This window comes from Cyclopterus lumpus, chromosome 11, assembly GCF_009769545.1.
Source record: "Cyclopterus lumpus isolate fCycLum1 chromosome 11, fCycLum1.pri, whole genome shotgun sequence".
Taxonomy (NCBI): Eukaryota; Metazoa; Chordata; class Actinopteri; order Perciformes; family Cyclopteridae; genus Cyclopterus; species Cyclopterus lumpus.
This window is the reverse complement of record NC_046976.1, coordinates 10,816,186-10,829,504: the sequence shown is the minus strand read 5'-3', so window position 1 is coordinate 10,829,504 and position 13,319 is coordinate 10,816,186. Positions and strand designations below refer to the sequence as shown.

Sequence of the window (13,319 nt, the reverse complement as noted above, 5' to 3'; positions counted from 1 at the left end):
CTAATACTTTTACGTATACGTTTACTTACCAGTAACATCTTCTTCAGCAGATGATGCCCAAATGTCATGAAATGGTAGATGATCAAATTTCCATTTTTCTTTTCACTTCATGGACTTAAAAGTTGAAAGTTTGGAGGAGTTCAGAAATGCTGTTTGATCTTTTACATTTCTATTATAACTCAACGTCCACCTGCTGAGGGAAAATATCTGAAAGCTACAGAACAGCTACTAAATGGGCATTTTGGTGGCATTCCTTCATCAAAAAATAAACTTTCCGCTTTAAAATATCTAACTCTTATCTTGCATTAGATATTTATGCATATATGCATTTGAAAATGAGTGGGAAATGCTTCTGTGTTGACAAGTGCATTTACTTTTCTCAAAAAACATATGCGATAACTTTTATTGTCTAACTACTTATTGGTTATAATGTTGCTTTAGGTTCAGTGGTGTGGATCCTGTATTGGTATGCGTGGGTTATCTTCACCTGCAGATTCACCAGGACAATGTCTGCATGCTCCAAAAAGCTCTGGGCTTTGGTCTTGATCTCCCTCACCAAATGGGACTCACACACATTAACACACACACACACACACACACACACACACCGCTCAATAGAGGGAAGTTTTGCCTCGCAGAGGGGACACTTCACCTTAATTAAGATGTGATGCTCGAAGGATCAGCTCTACTTGTGTGTACTGGACCCGAGAGCCCTTATTAGCCGCTGGATGTTAAATAGTCTTTAAATAGCAATGCGGTGTGAGTCTATACTCTTCAACACAAATACACACTTCCTCACGTGTATAACATTTAGCTGCGGCTTTTATCCATGATGCCACATCTCCTCCCCTCCCCTCTCTCTCTTTCTCTCTCTCTCTCTCTCTCTCTCTCTCTCTGTAAAGGAGCAGTCCGGCAGTCTCTATGACCGCCTTTGCCCATCCTCAAGATTTTGAGCTGTGACGTATTTACTAACAGGGACACGCGAGCTTTCACACAGACGCTCCATCTGCTTGCGGGGGCGAGTATTTGGGGGAGATAAACGGCGCCTCGCTGGTCAGCCGCTCTTACCGTTTTCTTTCCGGTATCATCCTCACCTGTCAACCCGCGGACCTTCCTGCTGCTCAGTGTGCTCTCCTCTGATACTCTGACCTGCAAGGTTGTGAATACACAAGTCGGTTGGAAGTTCTCGGACACGCTTTGCAACAAACAAAAGTGTCTTTTTTCCCCCAAAAGATGCTGGATCGTTGTAACAAAACAGCATTGCTCTTTGGATGCCTGGCTTGTCTCGTGGTGACCTCTGTTGTAAATGCAGACGGTAAGTTCATATTTTTGTACTTGAAGAAAATCATGGAAAGATATAGCCTCCAATGCAAATGAGACAACAAACCACAGATCACAAACTCACAATTTATTCCTAAAGGCAATTAGCCCACACTCTTTTATTGGAATATCGAATGAGTTTCCTTTCGTAAAGTTGGGGGTTGGCGATGCACCGACGGTTGCTGACTGGGAGGGGGGGCGGGGGGGGGGGGGGGGGGGGGGGGGGGCGCGCTAAAGAATCGAACCCTCGCCTTGCACATGTCGTAATCATCGCCTGTATTTTTTCTTCCAAATGTAAAATGTTTCCGCAATAAAAAAAAGCAATTTTCGTTCAATAAAGCAGTGCATATTTCCAAATATTTAGAAATCTTAACAGTTAAGAAGTTAAACATTTGCTTTCGTGATTCTCAACACCAACTCATGATTAAAAAGAAGGTGTTCAATAAGTTTCTTATTTCTATATGAGCTTTAACTCTATACGGTCAATCTTCTCTGCTGAGATCTGCTCCAATGCACTGACATGCTGCTGTTATAGAGTCATCCTTTACACACAATAATTGGACTTGTTTATCAACCTTTTCACATCTGCCAACATATATATCTCATGACATATATTGTGAAATGTATGGGGACCTGTCATTTTATGATAAGGAGAGAAATGTCTTAATTAATTGATGATTTACAACAGTAGTTCAATTTAAATGCAAACTTAAATGCACATCTGTATTGTGGCACACATGGTTTTACATAGATTTTGTGATCCGTCTCAAAATCCATATTTGTCATATTTGTCTTCAGGTAAGACACACATTTAAACTGGCGCTCATGAAAATGCGTGTGACATGCAATATAAGGGGTTAATAAGAGGAAATAGGAAGTTCCAAAGGTGTTCCTCTTACTCCTGGCTCTCTCTCTCCTCTCAGGTCGAGTGTTCGTGTTGGACCTGAGAAACTCCTCCGGCCTGCAAGGCTTCAGAGACGCTGAGGGGGCTTGTGCCTCTCAACAAGCCCACTTGGCATCAGCCGAGGAGCTCCATCATGCTGTGGTGGAGTGTTTCTTCTCCCCATGCACCCGTGGGTGGCTCTATGGAGGCACAGTGGGGTAAGAAAAGAAGTATCGATGGTCTTTGTCTGTTTAAGGAACATGTTGGGCGTCTTTAGATTTCTAGAGAGGTCAAAGGTCATTTTGGTGTGCGCGCTTTGAGTGTGACAGCGGTTGCAGGAACGGATGAAAGAGAAAGGAAGTAAAGGCAGCAGCGGCAGTTATAGAGAGGAGGGGAAGATAGAAGAAGAGAGTGACACATTTCAGGGGGAAAAGAGAAAAGGAGAGAGGAAGAGAGGGAGAAAGACTCCTCTGTTCCCTCCTGCAGGAGGAGGGAATTCTGAGCCGGGGTGTCATGTCGACAACTGCCTCCATTTACACCTCTCATCTCCACGGTAACATGACACACAGCTTTCAGCACCCATAGACAGACAGATTCCCATGCAGACAAAGACACAGGGCTGATCTGGGCCTGCAGGGAGAAGATGCACTGTTAGTTTATCATGAGGGGAATGACAGTTTGTATGCTGTTCTTTGGGGTAATGACGGCGGATACATGAAAAGTATGTGGTCTTTGTGGTTCCATTATAAGGTGTTTTCAGGGCTGCAAGGTTCATGCTCTACAACATTATATAGTTAAAATACTGCCTTGAATCAAAGATGAGTGACTGCTTTTGCAATATAAGCATATTTAGTGTGATGTATTAGCAGTGATTGAATATTATATTAATAAGAATGCTTTATTTTGTATAGAATTAGCTTGAATTGAGGCCAATCACGTTTGACATTTGTTCCCGTTCAGCCATCGTTCTCTTCCATACTTGACACACGGGAGAAGTTTCAATTGGGAAATGGATAAAAAAAATCTTAAACCATTTTCTTTCTATGCCCCCTCCCCCCATTTCCACACCTAACTCATTCAAATTGAAAACAGAAACATATTTCGCTACTTCTTTGTAAAAATTAAAGTTGTTACAATTTAATTTCATAGCAATCAATAGTTGTTGAGATATTTGGGTCTGTACTAAAGTGGTGCACCAACTGCCAAACCACCAGACAGACAGACCGACAGACTACCCCTAGGGCCACACCTCAAACATGGCTAATTCATGCATGGATAGCACAAGCATGGTTCAAGAATGATTATGACTGAATAACTACAAATCTGTGTAATGTTACTATCAGTGCATCAAGTGTGTTCAATGAGCTAAAGAATATATTGGATGAATGTATAATAAATGGTGGTTTATAAAGTAATGACTTGAAAATTAACATGAAATATAAATAAATATGTGGAAAGGGTTATTCAGAGGAGGAATCATCAGTGTTATGAAACTGAACCTGCTTCAAAATGGCTGCCCAAAAAATGACGAATGTCTGGTCACAGGAAAAGCTGACATGTTTGTTTCTCTTTCCTTACGCTGCCTGCTCTCTGCGTGTTGGCCAGTGGACATCAGCGTTCACACCTGCTTACCATGTTTCACATTGTATCACCCACCTAAGGCTCTGTGTGTCCAATCTGAGTTCATCTCTACGACCCATGGGCTCGCTCTAAGTGAGCAGAACACATCAGAGAACTTCAAGGTTCATACCTGAAGAGAAGGCCGCCAACCACATTTTTCTTCAGAAAGTTTCTTCTTTCTACTTAAATACATATTAGTTTTTTAAGGAGGACTGTAGTCCTTGACATAATTTTTAGGTCTGTCGCATAATAACAAATGCGTTTCAGATTGACGTTCCTACCTTAATGTCTTCCTCTTACCTGTCAATCATAGATCTGCTGTCACGGCAACCAAACACAATAATGCCAGCAAACTCATACAAACATACACTTGTCTTTGGGTTTTCCCGGTAATAGTTATGTCATGCAAGGGGAGGGTTTTATCAGGTGAAGTGTCTCTGATAGAGGTCAATCTTTCTCTCACACACGCACACACACACACACATGCACACACACACACACACACACACACACACACACGCACACACACACACACACACACACACACAGATGCCTGCAGAGTTTAATGTGAAAAAAGTCATATTTCTTTGCCCTGCTGCCCGTTTCTCTCTCTCAGAATTGTGTCCTTATAAGCTGAAGTTAGCATGGCACAAGCATGCAGTATGACTCACCACTTCTCACATTCTCACTGCACTGCCAGACAAATTCTTTCCAATTACTGATGCTTTGATTAACTCAGTTACACAAGTACACACATAAACAAATACACGCACACACACACACACACACACACATATGCACAAATGCACACAAACACACTCACGCATGCAAGCACGCACACACACACACACACACAAACACACACACACACACATACACACACAAACACACACACACACATACACACTCACACACCTTTTCCATTGGATGAAGCTTGATTAATGTTATTACCGTGTAATATTATATGAAAAGTGTGATACGTCTGACTTTTAATTATGTTTCTAAACTGTGCTTTGAATTGTGCTTTGAATTTTCTTTCCAAATGAGGTTGATTGGTTGGATCAGTTGCTATGGGAACATGATTTGATTGGTCTGGGAAGTTTGAGTCAAATGGGCTAGTGATGCTGTAAACCTTAACGTGGCAACATAAATAGCCTGTTTACTCTGCATTATTTTGTAGGCATTGTGCACTGACCGCATAATTCATTTGGTCTCTGTGGAAATCGTTTTAAATTAAGTCGCTAATGTTATGATTGTTCAATATGAAGTTGGCTGTGACTTTAGGCTTCTGCATGGGAACATCTATTCGTAATGTGTCACAGTGTGATAACATTGTGCGCAGGCTGCAACTGCTGATAGTGCAGCATGTCTGAGCCATGAGGTACGTTTCTGGACCCAGATGTCACACTGTAATAATATTTGAAGAAGCAACAAATCAGGCGGTCACCGAGAATGTAGCACGTATATCTGTTTGTGTGTGTCGTCATATTTTCTGTATATATATATAAACCAGAGCTGCAACTTTATTCAGCAGAAATCTCATTTCACTGTTATCAGTTGTGTAATCAATGATGGAAGAATTATTGAGATCCTTTACCTGTGTAAAAGTACTAATATATTAATGTAACAATACTCTGTCTGACATTCCTATCAAGTGCAAGTACATAAGTATTATCAACTAAAAAATAAAAGGAATCTGCAGAAAGATTTCCCCTGTGACTGACATGTTATTTATTTATTATTAGATAATACATTAATATTTTAGCAGTGTTGTAGCTGCTCGAGGTGATGCTAGTTTGAACTACTTTACATACTGTTCGGTATTTTACTCGTGGGTCAAAAGATAAATCTGAGGGGTCAGGAAGTGATTAATGAAAGAGGAAAGAAGAAAAAACAAACAAAGTTATGCTACTCTTGTTTTGGATGTAGGGTCAAAAGTACCATATTTCCCTCTGATATGTTGACGTATAAAGTATCTGTCTATTGATTATTTATCTTTTGATTTCTAGGACCACGGTGTGTAATGTTGTGGGCAGTGCACTGAAAGCAGTGGACGTGAGAACAGAAAACACCATAGAGGACACTGCACACCTGGACGCCTTCTGTATCAAAGACAAAGGTCAGTAAACACACAGCACACTCAGATATATACACTCATAATGTATACATCTGTATATACATAAGTAAGTCCTGATCAGGTTATGAATGGATGAGCTTTGTCTGTATTTGTGTGAGTGTATATGTGTCTTTCCTGAGATATTTACGAAGGTGTGAATGTGTTTCTGCGTTCATTACATCCTCTACTTTCAACACTCCCCATCCTGCAACATTGTGTGTGTTCGTGTTTGACATTTCTATGTTTCATATTCACACATTTATGCATAAAAGAGGAGCCTTGAGGACATTAGATGTCTTAGCTTTGATCCCTGAGGGGAGAGTTACATTAACAGCGGGTTGGCTGTAGTATCTTTAGATATTTGCGCAGAATGAAGGTCTCATAGATGTTAGAGATGAGGATGAGTTTACAGCTGATGATCTATTAGGCAAAGCAAATAATTCTGTCCAGCTGCTTCCTTTGAGCTGTGGACTTGCCACACAGATATAGAAAAGGTGAGAACACTTTATATCGCTGGACTGCAGGATCTCCACTCTTTACACGCAGGAAAAATAATGTTTTTTTTATAGTTGCCTTCCCATTTCAGAGAGGAGTAAATTGTTAGAGGCCATTAGAGCTTTACCAACTCTCCAAAAGATGACTGCATGAGCCCGACTTACAACCATATTTAAAATTCTAAACATACATTTTGAAGAAGAAACCCCCTCCTTAATTTTGTTATTTTAAAAACACTAACACAGGAGTTGAATTTATTAAAAAAAATGTTTAGATAGGAGTAAAAACAACAACGTGTAGTGAATGGCATTTTTTTGAGTCAATCAACATGTTATTATTTGTCAAACAAGCTGTGTTGCTTCTGTATAATTACCATAGAGAATTAGACCAGAGTCAAGACAATACATATCCTTGATCTCATCCAGTAGCATTGTTTGTGTTCCTGTTAACATCCACATGTTCCATAAAGCCCATTGCTTCCTGTCCCTTGAGTCATTCTAATCTCTTTTTGTTTACAAATGGGATAGTGATGCTGTGAAGCTGGATAATAATGATGAGACATGGTTCATTAACCACACTGTGCCGTACTGAAGAGGGATTACATCACCTCTGTCACAACTCAATATAACATTTATATTACACTTTGTATGTTGTATGTTTTTTAAGACCACATGCATGTCTGTGTTTGTTGTTGACAGGTGTGCCGTGCGGTGACCCTCCATCCTTTCCCAACGCCCGTCTACAGGGGCACACTGGGTATGACATGGGAGATGAGCTGCTGTACACCTGTGTGACAGGTTATGCAATGCCCAGTGGACACAGTGCCTTCAGCCTGCTGTGCGACAGCTGTGGAGAGTGGTATGGACTAGTGGAGATATGTGTCAAAGGTAAGAAGGTCTTTAAACTGTTAATGTTTGAGAGTGGGACAGAAAGGCCCTCTGAGGCAAATTTGTGATTCTGGGCGATACAAAATAAACGAATGAATTGAAAGGGAAAGAGGCAGAAAGAGAAAACACCCTTTCTGTTCATCCTCTTCAAAGCATTGAGCTTTGACCGAGACCGAGAATAGACCTGATGTCAACCTCCTCACTTCTTACTCGTTATTTCCCAGCAGAGGCGGAGCGACAGGGGGGCTCCCAAATGTTTTCTCAAAAGCCCTGAATGTTTTAGGTTTTTTTAATACTCAATTCATATTAAATTTAATTCATATTCAATTCAGAGTATTGAAGAGCACATTAACTTGGAGTTGTTGGGGATCCTTGATCCATTTAGAGCAGTCCAGATTATTACAGGATTTTGATTCAAATGAAGCACAATTGGCAGCTAAACCTTCGTTATGTGAACTCTACTCCAACAGTATTAAACAATACATTTCAAGATTAGTAATCTTGTGTATGCCAAATTCCTACCCTACCGATGTATGTTAGGTAACTTAACGATAGTAACATCAGAACATTTTGTTGGAGAACAAATCCAAAATAGGATGTAGACAGGTCATGGACAGGATGGTGAGTTGGCCATCCTGTCCATGACCTGGACAGGATGGCCAACTCGCCAACAATAATGTTTTTTCCTGAATGATGTACAGATTCTTTTGTCATTCTTTTATCAAATTGTTAATTGAAAAATAGAGCATAGAGCTGTTGTAAATTGGAAAGATCTTCACCTGGGCCCCTCGGTCTTGGGCCCCGGTGTTGTTAGGTGATCGGTGTTTGATTCTTGGCCTTTTGAGAAACAGAGCCTCAGTTGTGATGCTTTGACACCTCAGTGTGACATGCCATAGTGTGGCCCAGTTCATAGCAGAGGGAGAAGGGTTGTATGTGAAAGCAGAATGCCAGGCCTGTGTCCATGGCCAGCTAAGAGGGTCGTAGTCATGTTTGTGTTCCTGAACCGTTCCAAGATCAATCTAAGGGATCACAAAATGAAAGAGATAACAGAGGGAAAACAATCTGTTGAACACAGTTATATTTACTTTACTACTGACCTATTTTGTGTGATATACAGAATACTTTCACCTTTCACCTCTACAAATCCTTCAAATAAGCATGTGACCCTGTGATTCAGCATCAGAAGCAGACAATGCTTTACTTTAAAGGAACACTTTTGCTGAGAGTTATTTTAGAAGATTGATGATACTCAGTGGCCGCTTAGCGTAAAGACTGTAGAAGAAGAGAAACAGTGAGCCTGGCAAAACAAAATATAACTACCAGCACCTCTAAAGTTTACTAGTTAACACATTATATCTAGTTTGTTTAATCCGCATAAAAACTGAAATAAAGCCAAAATGTTGCCAGGCTATTTCTCGGCCAGGAGAAGTGACTTATTGAAGTTTCCACTGGTTTCCTGGCAAATTCAGGCGGCTTCATAAAGGCAGTAGAGTCCCTGCTCTAAATTACTTCCACATTGTCAGAATTTAAAAGTTGTGTTTTAATGCAAATGCCTTTTTGATTTTTTTTGTTAAGTTGTTTTATAATTACTGTTCACTTGACTTCGCTTCATCAGCTCATTGAGTAAATGTGTCCTTGTTGTGTTTCTGCAGATGAGACTGAGAGTCCTGTGGACTACGAGGACAAGTTCACCGATTCCTATGTCGAGGCAGAGCGCCTCAATGAGAGACCACAGGAGGCTCATCAGGAGGTGTACGAGGAGGTACAAAGAGCTGCATACCCGGAGGAGGGGCGGAGTCAGGAGCAGCAAGAAACAAGCTTCAGTGTCGAATTAGAGAAGGAGCATGAAGACCAACATGGAGAGCAGGGTGTTGAAGGAGAGGTGATTATTAGACCATTTGAAGGAGCTGAAGGAGGAGGAGAAAAAGACGAGGACCGAGCTGTTGAGGACTTCATAGGCCATCCGAGGTGGGAGCAGGAGAGGAGGGTGGTGGTCAAGAATGATGCAGCCACAGAAGCACCTGTCTCTCTTCTCTCCCAAAAACACCTCTTCTGGTTCCCCTCTGAGGCCTTCCAGGAGGAGGGACATCCTGTCTCCACCAATCCAGTCACCCAGACTACACAAAGAGCCTCAGGCGCCCAATCAGAGGAGAGTAAAGAGCATGACAGCCAAGAAACGCACCACCACCAGAGTACAGTTGATGTTGACGACCGCGATGACGAGCGAGGCGGCTACGCTGATCCGGACACAGATGACAGAGATGATCACCATGAGAGCAACCATGAAGAACTGGATGCCCATGACGACAGCCTCCATGATGATCTCGATGACCACGCCAGTCGCCATGACAAAGATGACGATCATGTGAAGCATTACATTCCAGCTCAGCATGAGGATCTGGACAGACCTGACCAATACGAAGAGCATGATGATCATGATGACCATTACGACATGGGTGAACACGAAGAGGGCCACAATCGTGTTCGCAGCCAGGAGTATGAAGACACTTACGGGGAACATGAAAGCTATGAAGAACATGATGACGTGACCGGCGATCGTGGTGATGACGATCGAATACATCCTGATGGCTCTGAGGAACATCCAGACTCTGATGATCCAGAGGAGGATGACAACGACCGTTACACTGATCCCGATGATCATGACCACGATGGCCATGAACACGATGACCATGACCACGCTGACCATGACCACGCTGACCATGACCACGATGACCATGAACACGATGACCACGCTGACCACGCTGACCATGACCACGCTGACCATGACCACGATGACCATGAACACGATGACCACGCTGACCATGACCACGCTGACCATGACCACGATGACCATGAACACGATGACCACGCTGACCATGACCACGATGACCATGAACACCATGACCACGTTGACCATGAACACCATGACCATGAACACCATGACCATGAACACCATGACCATGACAGCCATGAAGATGACAATGACGGTCATCAGCATGTCATCTTTTCTACAGCAGCAGATGAACATCAGAACGGCACCCAGAAGGGAGCAGAAGGAGGGGTCGCCACAGATGACACCTGGCTGGACGGCTACCCTGTCGTTCCAGAGGAAACAGAAATTGCTGACTCCACAACAGAAAGTGTAAGACCAGAGGATACAGACAGGGGGGCCGTTGTCAGGGCAACAGACAAACCTAATGAGGTGGAAATTCGTGGACCGGGCCCTCACACCACCCTAGCAGAGGTGGGCGGGTCTCCCACCACAATGCCTGCCTTAAATCAAGGGGGAGCAGAGGAGTTGTGGCCTGGATTCATCCCCAACGCTGCCCCCTCACAGCCCTCAGACTCTCCCTCGTACTCTGACACCCTGGACTACGACACACAACAGGCAGCTCCCACCCACTTCTGGCAGGGTGACCTTACTGAGCACCCCTTACTCGATCACAGCCCAGTTCCACCGATGCACGACGGCAACGACGTAGTGATGGAAGAGCACACAGTATACATTCTGCCTGGTGAGACGGGCGAGAGGGGTGAGATGGAGGGAGAGATAGGGGAGGCGATCTGTACAGGAGACAACTGCCCTCTCCATCCTCCGAGCTCCTCCAGCCGAGGTCCGACGGTGGCAGCAATAATTGTGGCGTTGTGTGCAATCGCCACGGCGGTTATCGTTGGGGTGTGGTGTTACCGACGGCAACAGCAGAAGAACTCAGTGTATGAGATGAATGGGAAGGGCCAAAGTCAGACCAGACAGGGCCAACAGATAGAGATGCAGCAAAAAGTGTAAGAGTGACGGATGTGGACAGAGGGACCCTTATGGAGGAAAGAGACATTTAGGAGGGATGGGACGATTCGGATGAATTTGAGAGGAAAGCACAGTCCCTCATCTTGCTAGAAATTTGAGATTTTGGATAGGTGTGAATGGATGAGTTGTGCTACAGCCCTGTTTTGAAGAGCACCTATGTGATGTAGAAAAGTGCATACAACTGTAAGAGCTGATGCTTAACACAGTGAAACCTGAGTGAAATGGTGGTAGATCGAATTTTAGTCATCTGCATTACACCTACCCAATATTTTCAAAGCTCTGACATCTAGCTGGACATGTGGAGAGGTATCTTGACTGGACTTAACTCCAGGAACTGAAAAAGGAGACTTTAAGGATATAACCATGTAGGAAAACCACAAGAAGGCATGCCTGCCCACCTGAATATATGAACTGAGACTTCAAAGCTCTTGGACAATAGGGTAAACATTCTGTGTGTTACCTTTTCGTTCATTGATTTAACTGCATTGTTCTCGATTCCCCATCTTTTGTCTCTGAGAATTGTGTTGATAAGAACTGTATTCCACTTGTTACTCCAACACTTTGGGCAGGTAGTGACAAATGAACGACCAGACTTCTGTCGAAACCAGCAAGAACAAAAAAAAGGATGATGATGATGGTGGTGGTGGTGATGAGGATGATGGTTAGACTCAATGAGAGGGTCAAATGAGCGGTACGGGGGGAAGATGTTAGAAAATAAGTTTTTTTGTGTTGACAGTTGGCATCAGTCGGCCAGATTCAGCCCCTATGAGTGTGTGTGTCTGCGTGTGTGTGTATGTGTGTGTGTGTGTCTGTGTGTGTGTGTGTGTGTCAGGTCCGTGCAATCCGACGGTCAGCGGTATGTCATGTTTGCTGACGGGATTCTGACCAACCAGAGATCAAACATTGTGGTGCTGCCATGACAACAGAGATAAACTAAAATCACAACCCTGAATATTTTAGTTTAAATTAAAATCTGGGTTTGGCTGTTTATTTTTGGCATCATTGGGCATAAAATCCATAATATCCTTTCAGCATATTGTAGTTCAAGTGGTCTGAGAGAAAACTAGACTTCTGCACCTCCTTTTCGGCCTTCATCAAGCGTGTGAATGGACGTTGGCCAATCACAGGTCATTTTGGAGAGGGGGGGTTCCCATTGGCGGTAATAGCAACATTTTCTCTCCATCTCTGAAACGTTTTGTGGATATTGTAGTCTCAAAGGCCTTTACAGGCCTACACGTTTGCAAAGAAAACAGGACCGTAATTCTCATACAATTTCTGCTATATAACGGCATCAGGATGAGGTTTCTATATAAAACGTGCCACACTCTTCTGGTGGGAGGAACTAGGACAGGAGGATATTCTGGTGATTTCTGTTGCCTTTCCAGAAAATTGCTTGCCCTGGGGTACCATTTATAATGTTGAAAGGTTATTATGGAATTCTTGCTTAAGAAATGTTGCCTCCCGCATCTTTAAAGGATTAATGATAGTTTGACATATGCTCACGGTTTAGGGTGTTCAATGAAAAATGTATTTCAGAATACTTTGTGAATTGTAGCCTATCATTTTGGGTTAAAATTAAGGCTGGACCACATGCCCTAAAATGTATATCATGATATTGTTAGATTTAGCTATATAATGATGAAGGGAATGCTAATTATTTTTCTGTACATCAATTGATTATACTTCCTTATTTGTGCTCTGCTATGTTTGTCCTGATAAAATCCAACATGAGAAGTTTAAGAGGGTTATTTGAACCGGACTTGGCAGGATTTGTTCATTTAACGCTATTCTGTGCTTAAGACAATTTACAATATGTGTACATTTAGTTTGGGTTACAACTTTGTAGATTTGGTTTAGTGTCCAGTCCTTGTTCAATTTTTTTAGGATTTTACAATGTACTGTAGCTCGGCATGATTTGGTAATATTTGTTTGTGCTGTTTCTGTACTGTGCCAAATACTTAAGAACAAAGGTAAAATGTTAAAATAGAAAAGCTGACAAAAAGGCGCAATTGTAAATACATTCAAATAGCCATAATGGGGTTTACACGTAGATAGTAAAGTGTGTAGTTCTTGTGATGTAAAAAGACTACAAAAAGTATGGAAATAACTTATAGAAAGTGCTTAACTTGTAATAAATGTTCAATGTGAGGGATGGCGCTTCATGATGTAATGATCATTCATTTTATTCCTCAC

General features: G+C 42.4%; 1 protein-coding gene across 1 annotated transcript; it reads left to right on the top strand.

Annotated features, from left to right (window-relative positions):
* Positions 1-1,233: 1,233 nt before the first annotated feature.
* susd5 (sushi domain containing 5) lies at positions 1,234-12,474 on the top strand. The gene is made up of 6 exons (XM_034545349.1): positions 1,234-1,315; positions 2,244-2,421; positions 5,833-5,942; positions 7,133-7,321; positions 8,974-9,939; positions 10,156-12,474. Exons 1-6 carry the CDS (start codon positions 1,234-1,236, stop codon positions 11,106-11,108), a joined length of 2,478 nt encoding a protein of 825 aa, XP_034401240.1. The 3' UTR covers positions 11,109-12,474.
* The last annotated feature ends 845 nt before the right edge of the window (positions 12,475-13,319 follow it).